Below are 10,871 nucleotides of genomic sequence, written 5' to 3'. Positions count from 1 at the left end.
CCTCCGCCTGAGCACACTCCCTGACGAGTCCACAGAACTGATGGAACACCTTCACTTCAAGATACTGGCCAGCCCCACCGCCGCCCTCCGAGGAACCCTCATCTACCGACCCCCTGGACCCTGCGGACCCTTCGCCAACTCCATTACGGACATTATCTCCCCGCAGGCCATCGCATCCACCAACTACACCCTGCTGGGAGACCTCAACTTCCACCTCGACAATCAACTGGACCCCAACACCACATCCCTCCTGGACAACCTCCACAACATTGGACTCCGCCAGATCGTGACCGAGCCCACGCACTCAGCAGGACACACCCTCGACCCCCTCTTCACTACAGGAAACTTCATCACCTTCAGCCACACCACCGTACTCCCATGGACCGACCATCGTTGCGTCCACTTCACCTTCAGAACACCCACCATCCACAGACACCAGCACCTGCTTCCACAAAGAAACTGGACCAAAATCACCGATGACCAGCTCACCTCCTCACTCAACAACTCCACCCCAACCATCGCGGAAAACGACGACCCCAACACCGCAGCCCGAACCCTGCATAGATGGATCTCGGACAGCACCAACACCATAGCCCCCCTCAAGAAAACCAACAATACCGTGCCAAGAAAGCCAGATGGTTTACCACCGAACTTCGAGAGTCCAGGCGCACATGCCGCCGCCTCGAAAAGGCCTGGAGAAACACCAAATCCACAGAAGCCCACAACAACTTCAGAGCCGCCACCAACGCCCACCATCAACTCATCAGAGAAACGAGGAAAAAAGCGATTGAAGACAGAATCTCCACCCACGCACACAACAGCAAGGAACTCTTCAGCATCATCAAGGAGTTTGCCCAACCCACCAGCGAGTCTACCGACATCCCTCCCTCACAAGACCTCTGCGACAAACTCAGCATCTTTTTCCACCACAAAATCAAGAGCATCTACGACAACTTCGACGAAGACAACCAACACACTGAACCCTCACCAACCACCCCCGACACCCGGAAACCAGCGATTGATGACTGGACAGCCCTCACCACCGAAGACACACTGAAGACAATGAAGTCAATCCATTCAGGGGCCCCCACGGACCCCTGCCCCCACCACATCTTCAACAGAGCCGCCAACACCATCGCACCCATGCTCCGCCAAACCATCAACCGCTCCCTGGCGACCGCCTCATTCCCCGACGACTGGAAACACGCCGAGGTCAACCCCCTCCTAAAGAAACCCTCAGCGGACCCCACCGACCTCAAAAACTACAGACCCATCTCCCTGCTCCCATTCCCAGCGAAAGTCATCGAGAAAGCCATCAACAGCCAACTCGCCACATTCATTGAAGAACACAACATCCTCGGCTCCTCCCAATCCGGCTTCAGAAAAAACCACAGTACGGAAACCGCCCTCCTCGCCGCAACAGACGACATCCGCACCTTACTGGACAAAGGAGAAACAGTAGCCCTCATCCTCCTCGACCTATCAGCGGCGTTCGACACAGTCTCCCACCGCACCCTAATACGCAGACTCTACGATGCAGGAATCCAGGACAAGGCCCTCGACTGGATCTGCTCCTTCCTCTCCAGCAGGACGCAGCGGGTCAGACTCCCCCCTTTCCTCTCGGACCCCACACCTATCACCTGCGGAGTCCCCCAGGGCTCCTCCCTCAGCCCGACGCTCTTCAACGTCTACATGGCTCCACTTGCCCCCATCGTCAGAACCTACGGACTCAACATCGTGTCATATGCAGACGACACCCAGCTCATCCTCTCCCTATCCAACGAGCCCAACACCGCCAGACGCAACTTTCGAGAAGGCATGGAAGCCGTCGCCAAATGGATGAAAAACAGCTGCCTACAACTAAACACCAACAAAACAGAAGTACTCATCATGGGCCCAAACCCCGACGCCTGGAGTGACACCTGGTGGCCCACCGCCCTCGGAAACCCGCCAACCCCCACAGACCACGCACGCAACCTGGGAATCATCCTGGACTCCGAGCTCAAAATGGACCGCCAGATCAACTCTGTCTCATCTTCCTGCTTCCACACCCTCCGCCTCCTTCGTAAGACCTTCAAATGGATCCCCCTCGAACACCGAAAGACAGTCACTCACGCCCTGGTCACCAGCAGACTCGACTACGGCAACGCACTCTACGCCGGAATAAACAAAAACCTCATCCGCAAGCTACAGAACATCCAGAACGCCGCCGCAAGACTGGTCCTCAACCTGCCAAAACACTGCCACATCTCCCAGCACCTGCGCACACTCCACTGGCTCCCCGTCGAGGCGAGAATCACCTTTAAGATGCTCACCCACGCACACAAGGCCCTCCACGGCACCGGACCAGCATACCTGAACAGCCGACTCAAATTCCACGCACCCCAAAGGACCCTACGATCAGCCCAGCTTTCCTACGCTGTGGTCCCCCGCACCAGAAAGACCAGATCGGGAGGCCGCTCCTTCTCCTTCCTCGCGGCCAAAGCATGGAACGCCCTTCCGCTCCACCTCAGACAGACAACATCGCTCCCCATCTTCGCAAGAAACCTCAAAACCTGGCTCTTCGACAGACCCCCTCCTTGATGGAATGGAACCTGCACCCCCCAACCCCAGCGCCTTGAGACCCTTACGGGTGAGTAGTCGCGCTTTAACAAACTCCTGATTGATTGAGGTCGAGGATCGGTCTTAATGTCCAGTCCTTTTTGGGTATTAGGAAATACAGGGAGTAGACTCCTGTTCCTTGTTCCTGTAAGGGGACCTCTTGAATAGCATCCTTTTGTAGAAGTGCTAGAACTTCCTGTTGAAGCCGTGTTATGTGTTCTGTGGACATTGGACGCTGCCTGGGTGGTATGTTTGGGGGCGTTGTCGTGAGTTCTAGGCAGTAGCCATGTTGGATAATTTGTCTTACCCACCTGTCTGTTGTGATGGAATCCCAGACAGGTAGGAACTGTGATACTCTGCCCCCTACTGGTGTGGAATGTTGTAGGGTAGGCAGAAGGAAGTCACTGTTTGGGAGTGGAAGAGGAGCGGTTGTTGTTGTTACCTCTACCTCTTCCCTTATTGTTGTTGCCTCTGTACCCTCCTCTATAGTAACCCTTATTAGAGGGGGTTTGTGTATGTGTTTTAAAAGATGACTTGTTATCTGCGCCGGTCTGCTTGGAGCCTCCTCTATAAGAGGAGCGACGAAAAGAACCTCTAGTCTGGGTAGATTGTAATGCACCCATAGACTTAGCAGTGTCTGTGTCCTCTTTCATTTTTTCTAGTGTATTATCTACCTCTGGCCCGAACAAATGGTTCTGATTTAAGGGCTGGTTGAGGATGGTAGTTTGCACCTCTGGTTTGAAACCGGAAATGCGTAGCCACGCATGACGTCTGAGGATAACACTGGTGTTAACTGCCATAGATGCTGTGTCAGCTACATCTAGTGCGCATTTAATGGAGGCATTAGATATTAGCTTGCCTTCCTGTAAGAGCTCTGCTGCGTGATCTTTGTATTGATCTGGTAGATGGTCCATTAACTTGTCTAGTTGGTCGTAGTGAGCCCTATTGTAGCGTGAGACTAAGGCTTGTGTGTTTGCTATGCGCCATATGTTTGTTGCTTATGCAGCAATCCGTTTCCCTGACGCATCAATGATTTTTGATTCTTTGTCAGGCGGGGGTGTGTCCCCAGAAGTCTGGGAATTGGCTCTTTTACGTGCATTTGACACTACTAAAGAGTCCAATGGTAGATGTCCCTTAATGTAGATAGGATCTGCTGGTGCTGGTCTGTACTTTTTCTCTATTCTTGGATTTAGTACCCTACACCTTACTGGGTCTTTAAAAATCTCTGGGGCAAGTTTAATGACCCCTTTGATCATAGGTAGTATTTGAGTAGATCTTTGTGACTGCTCAAAAGTGTCTAATAGGAAATCCTCCTCAATGGCATCAGAGTGCATTGGAACTCCGTGGTAAAGTGCAGCTCTGTTTAGTAGATAATTGAACCCAATACTATCCTCTGGAGGGGAAGGTTTTGTTGGGTAGTACTGAGGATCAGGCATGTCTGGTGCATTATTTGGTTGGAAATTATATGCATCATCTTCCTTGGTATAATCTGGGTTGACATCTTCATCCTCATCAAAGGGATATGTATGTGTCTCTGGTACATCATCCCCCCCACCTAAATCATACTATTCGTCAATGTGGTGTGATGATGCAGGAGATTGAGCAGGAGAAGTTATAGGCTGGAGTCTATCTTCTCGTCTTTGTTTTTGGAGGCGGATGGTTTCGGAGTCGAAGCTTTCGGTTCCGTTACTGTTTTTGGTTTCGGCACCGATGCCTGTTCAGGTTTGGGTGCCGAAGAGTCTTTGGGCGCCGAAGGGTGTGTTAGCTTCGGTGCCGAAGAGTGCTTCGGTGTTGAAGGATGTTTCGGTGCCAATGGAGGAGGTGGAATTGGCATATGTGTTTTTTTCGGTGCCGAGGCACCGGAATGCGTAGTCTTTTTCCTCGGAGCCGAGCCGGAAGGCGGGCGTTGGAGGGTAAATTTCGGTCTCGACTGGGCTCCATGGGCGAAGTGCTGACCGTTGCCTTTTGTTTGGGCAGTGTCTGTTGTGCAGGGGCAGAGGTACTCACGGGTTGTCGAGATGGAATCGAATCGTCCGAGTCCTCTGCTCCCGATATGATCTGGAGATCAGGCGAGTCTTTCTCGGCGACGGATGGAGCCTCGTCCTCGGAGATATCTTCGAGTGGGTTCTCGTCCTTGGAGACGTCCTCTTCGACGAACTCCTCCTCAAAGATGGCCCGGTACTGGCGCTGATCTCCTCATCTCGTGTCGACGGGCCCTCCGATCCCGAATGGTCTTTTTCGATCGGAAGGAGGCACAGGCTGTGCAAGTTCTGGCGAGAGAGAGGTTGCAGACCTCGTGATGGTCGCTATGAGGGAATTTTACTCAACATATCGGGCATCTCTTGAACGGAGTTTTGTCCATGAGGCGTAGGCCGTACGGCGCCGATAGGCCCAACGGCCCGCGTCGACGCACCGGGATGTAGCTGGTGATGTCGAAAAGTGTCTTAGATGTCGAAAGTTGTTTGTCTAAAGTTTCATGCTTCGAAAATGCCGAAAAAGTGTTTTCTAGCCGGAGCGGAAAACTTTCATCCGAACCCAGTGGCGGAAAAAAACAATCTGAGGATGGAGTCGATGACCATGCGCAGTATTGTCCAAGGGAGGAGTCACCTATCTCGGGTCTACAAAGACTTCTTCCAAGAAGACAACAACAACCTGCAATCATCCGAGCCCAACACCAGGTGGCGCTCTATTGCTAAATGTACAATCTGCAGCTCATATGCCTCGAACACTCGTGTTTCTTTTGTATACTTTACATCACAAATCATGGGGTCTGTTTCTCTTATAATAATCATGAGAAGGTGTAAATAAATCGGATGCACAGGTGTTTCAACTGAGAGGATCTTCAGGCTTCTAAGGGAGCATTGAAGCCGCAAAGTGAAGGTATGTTGCTTTCTCATGCAAGGCACAGCTAAACTGACCATGCTTGAGAAAGATCGAAAAAAAAACACCCAAAAACGATGAATAAAAGGTGTGCGTGTAATACGGCCATATATGAAACTTATGAATATGGCACCTTTGGTGCCATTATAAGTAGGCTAGAGACTAAGCAGGTAGAGATTCTGGTATAGATTGTTTCCATCAATGATTTGACACAGTGATCACCATCTAATATGTTGCCATTATTGGCTATATTTACATTTACCTTATTATTATTTTTTTCACCATTATTTTAACTTCTGCAATCATACTAATTCAGATAATCTGCACTAGGACAGGGATTTCATATTTAAAGACGCCGCTTCAAATATATCTGGTGTAGATTACGTGTGTGCATCTTTTGGAGAATGGGGCTCTAGAGCTCACTAATAAATAGAATCCTGCATTCTCTGACATGAATTATCTTTAGCGATACAAAAGGGGATGATGGACGGAGCGTTTGAGCAAATCAAACAGTCTCCCCCAGTCAACTGATCTGGGTTTAATCCATCACCATTCTTTAGCCCACTCAGCAATATGCAATAACTCCAGGAAAATCATGGGATGCGCATGTCTTTCTTTCATGCTTGTGTTACCAAGTTGGTTCATACCTCTGATTGCCAGGGGGATGTGAAAGTCAATATGGGCCACATTTGCAAGGAGACTTGTAAAAACGTATTTGTTTCAAACTTTCTTAACAATAAAACCATTCTATCCAATTAAATTCCCTTTATTCCTCAAGAGGATTTATCCAAGGACACCATATCCCTTTTCAAGCCCACATCCAAAGCACTTTAATGGCTATGTAAATTCTTAATGCATACCACCAGAATCTGAAAGCCAGAAGTCAGTAATATTTCTTGACATAATGAACCCTTCTCAGCTCCAGATAAAAGAAAAACAATGCTTACAAACAAAATACATGATCACTTTTAATGATTAAAGGGGAGGTATTTGCTTGAGTCAGTAATCCAGGGATGGCTGCATCATAACTGCAGGAGAGTGCTGGCACTATGCATATGGATTTCTGTAATAAATACGGAAACAGTCACATGTGTAGATTTCATATTACAGAAGTCTGGGGTGGTGATATGATGACGTGATTACAATGTTGACTGCAGGCTCAGATAACTGCATGACTTTGCACCAGTCATCACATAAGAAGCTGAGAGAAAACGATGTAGAGAATAAGAAATGCTTCTTAGAGCCTCTGCCCTGTATAAAACTGCCCACCTGTCCAGCTTGGCTTTTATTTGTACAAAGCCAACAAGAATGTTCAGCAGGCTAGGATGCCATAAACACTTCAATTGGTGTCACTGTGCCTGGGAGCGCAGAACTGATCATCCTGTGCCACAATCAAGAAGCCAATGTCTGGCTCTTATCTTCAGTCTGTACTGCTGGGTCACTTTGCTGCTTAACATACTGCTGCAGCAGGCACACCAGGTGCATGGGGTTGCGTTGAAGGAGCGCACAGGTCTGTGATGTCATCAGAGTGAGGCTGCTCACCACCTCGCCTTGAAGGACTGACGCGGACGGCAGTCTGGAGCAGTTGATCACCCCCTGTTTGCTGAGGAGGGTATTTTCAATGCACGCACCTGGAAAAAAAGATAAAAGATTTATCAAACGCTCAAGTGGGGCGAGGCTTTGTTAGAAAACAAAACAGGTCTGCTTCACCCTCATTACTGAAAGAGTAACCGAGCATTCCTTTAGAAGGCTTTCCTCACTCCTGCTCAGATTTTATTGCATTTCTAGTGCTTCCTCTTAAACGGAGTAGTGCCCATCCAGCTGCTCTATCACTCAACATAGAGACAAATAAACATGGACACTCCAAGTACACATTTGAATCCAATTCCAGTACTTGCAACATCAATATGTCCAAACACTTGCTAAAACTTACATTAGTACAGAGGTCTTTCATCCAGACATCACAAGGAAATGTGTACTTTTAATTCTAGTTCTCCATTAGGGGTTTCTTCCTTGACTTTATAAGCATAGACTATCTGCGGCATTCTCATGTTGCACAGAGAAAAAGGATTGCCGATCAAAAGGTAAAATTTTTTTATATAAGAATTATAAAGCAGGAGAATTTTGTTTTGCCTTTTGTAAAATGTAGTCCATTTTGACAGTTTTATGCGTGAGTAAATTTTGGACTTGGGTCCATGTTCACTCCACTGATGGAGACAAGTTGTTTGATAAGATGCTCACAATGAAACTATAGTGTTGCAAGAAACTAACTTTTCTTTCTCTACCATGAGATCTTTATCAAGGATAATAAATAGTGCATAGCAACCTTAATCCCAATACTCAGAGGTGGAAAAAGGGAAAGCGTGTAGAAAATTGTGTATTGTGACCAACAGCAACAGCCACATTCATAGTGCAAGCCATCCAGGCACCAACTGAATTGGAACTCCCACAGCCTTTAGAGATTCTAAACTTTACATCACAGCAAGTATCTAAAGGAGAGAAACACGAGGATAGACTTACATAAACCAATAAGGACACAACAAACAAGTGTAATGAGAAAAGTGACAAAACTGGAAAAAAAACTGAACAAGTTTTATCTGTCTAGCTATCTTGAGACTCATTTCAGACTGCTTTGTATTGCAGTCCTGTGGGTGGAATTTAATTTTGCTACTCTACACATTACAATAACAAGAACGGTGAGAATATGTTCCGAATGTGTGGTCAGCACCATTCTATCGCTGGGTTTTAACCTCTGCACACTGGGGCATGGCTGTCCAATTCCCAGTGTATGTATTCTTACTCCTAAAACATGTAAAAATTGGCTAATCGCTGATTGGCATATTTAACTCTTCTGTACGGCCATAGTATTTGGTCTAGAAATTAAACCAGTGGCATGGAAAGTTAAATGTCACCTGCAAACTGCAAGACTATTTGTGCTACCCACACGGACATGGCAAGGAAAACATGGCTTCAGGCCTACCAGTGTAGCCCGACAGCTACAGTTTACACCTCCAGACCCACATGCCAAAATAACCCTTTGTGTCAGGGTGAAAACAAACTTCCATTTAATATTAATATATCACCTCTTGTAGCCCACAAAAAAACTTCCATTTAATATTAATTTATCACCTCTTGTAGCCCTTGGTATTTTAAAATGGAACATGCGGAAACGTAATGGTACCATGCCCCTGTAGTGACAGCTCACAAAACCTACTTTCACTGTGGGAAGCTGTGACGCCCTACGAGAAATTCTTGGATTTGGGGAATAAGGTACACTGTAGCACTGTTTACAAAAGGGCAGAGAGAAACTGGGTAAAAGTGTGTAGGGTTCCCCTGGAAACTTTTGCCACACTGATTAGGGACAAGACAGGAGTCGCCATAACCCATTAGATGGCGCCAGGCATAAATTAAGCCCACCAAGCAGCACCACCCTCTGGACCTGTGGAAGAACAGAAGAAGGACTGGATCTGCTGTTTGAGACCGGTGAGGAAGCCTGGACCTGCTGCCACTTGCACCCAGGACAAAAATGCGGATTCCAAGGGTTAGTTGACTGCCCTCCTGTGTAGCTACAGGTACTGCAAGAGAACTTTTTCCTGAAGTGTCCATCTGACCAGTAGCAACTAGACATGGACTGGACCCTGGTGTTGGCCTCTGCCTGACAACCGGAGACTCTTTAAGTGCATCCCACAAGGTCATGGAGGACTTGGAAGTGTGCTGCTGTGGCTGTTTGAGCACCAGAAGATTGTTTGGAAACTTTTGAAAACTTTTCCTTCAGAGCTCAAGAGAGAGCTACTTGAAAATGTATCCAATCAGAAGGACCATAGCATCGGATTGGATCTCAGCTTCGCCCTGCTGAAAGATCCATGGAACTCTAAAAAAACGACTATATCCTGTTCTGTGTAGGAACTTTCAGCAAGAAATTTCCAAAGAGTCAGAGCAGCAACAGAAACAACCTCTTTTAGGTACTTGGCCTTAGGTTCTATGGTAGCAGTGACTACAGTTTCAATTGCGACCAGCTCTTGGAAGATTTTTCTTCTCAAAAAGTGATAAGTCTACATTGGGACTTAAAAGAAATGTCAATGAATTTATTCAGGAAAGTGACTTCCTGAAGAGGGACGTATAAAGCTTATGATTTTCAGACTTTCACCGGGACCAATCCACTTGGTGTATTTTTCTTGGCACTTTTCCAACTTAAATCTTAAAAATTTATATATCTGGTCCCCTTAGTGGAGTTCTGTCATTTTGAATATTGTTTCTCTTTTTTTAATAAATTGTAGTAGGTTTTTTATTGTGTTGGGTCTTTGGCTTTTTAACTGTTTTGATACTTCTAAATATTTGATACTTCTAAACTGTTTTGATACTTCTAAATGTTTTCCACATTTTCTGTAATTTAAGCCTGTCTACCCTGTGCCATAGCTAATGGGGTTTTAGCTCAGGTTTACATTAATCAAACTTTCGACTGGAACTAAGTGGTTAGTAACTTTATTACTTGTAGTGGACGACCATCCACCCCAATTAATAATTCACTTTCTTCCAGAGACAATCCTAAAATAGGTTGTAGTTGCCACTGACCCTCAAGTGAAGGGGTCTGTTGAAATGTCAGTACAATGTGGTTATACAACAACCATTTAAATATTGCTAAGTTTGCCTAGCAGAAAACTAACACTTAGTTAGACTTTGTAATGTCTATAGGGATATCCTGATTGTAGCCAAAAGCCCTTTTTCAAATTTAGGGAGAGGACAAACCTTCCTACTGAGAACAAATAATTTTAGACAGCTGGATGAGAAATCGATTGATTTACAGAGATATTTCACATCACTTCTGGACAAATGAGGAAGTGTGCTCAAAGTGAGTGAGTGAGTGAGTGAGTGAGTGTGTGTGTGTATATATATATGGTAATCGGTCTAGTGGTAGGAGTCTTTATAAGAAAACCTTAGGTTCTGCTTTCCTTGTCCACACAATCTAATTGTCATGCACTTACGGGTCACTTTTCAAGGGAAGAGGGCCTTTTTCTGGAAGTATGAACTATTTTATTAGGAATGCAGTTCCTATGTTTGCTGTTGATGCTTTAAATAGGTCAACAGAAGCAAAACTATAAGATGTTTTTACGCAGAAACATTTAGAGGGGTTTTCAGGATTATTGTGGGTTTCACAATAGGAGTAGAAAACAGTGTCAAGCTTCATCTCCTATCAGTGGGGGACCCACAGTCACCTGCTTCTATGCATGGGTTCTAGAGGAAGTCACCACATGGCCCTGATATCAGAACCCGTTTCTCTGCCCGCCCTGGAGTATTGGGGTGGCTATATTGCTGCGAGTGTAGTTTCCTGTTGGAACTGGGATTTATACCATTGGTGTTGTGGTGGTGGGGCCAGAGGAGGGTCTGGAAGC

General features: G+C 46.6%; 1 protein-coding gene across 2 annotated transcripts in view; it reads right to left on the bottom strand.

Moving 5' to 3' along the window:
• Window positions 1–6,436: 6,436 nt before the first annotated feature.
• The window catches only part of MRPL10 (mitochondrial ribosomal protein L10), a 61,746-nt gene continuing 57,311 nt past the window's right edge, over window positions 6,437–10,871 (bottom strand). For both annotated transcript variants that reach the window (XM_078645589.1, XM_078645588.1), the window contains exon 5: window positions 6,437–7,112. In XM_078645589.1, the coding sequence (XP_078501715.1) occupies window positions 6,874–7,112 (239 nt within the window). In that variant the 3' untranslated portion in view covers window positions 6,437–6,873. The remainder of the gene's footprint in view (window positions 7,113–10,871) is intronic.

Source organism: Lissotriton helveticus, chromosome 5_1 (assembly GCF_964261635.1).
Source record: "Lissotriton helveticus chromosome 5_1, aLisHel1.1, whole genome shotgun sequence".
Lineage (NCBI taxonomy): Eukaryota > Metazoa > Chordata > Amphibia > Caudata > Salamandridae > Lissotriton > Lissotriton helveticus.
The sequence above is the reverse complement of the archived record's forward strand: the minus strand, read 5'-3'. Positions and strand labels throughout refer to the sequence as shown.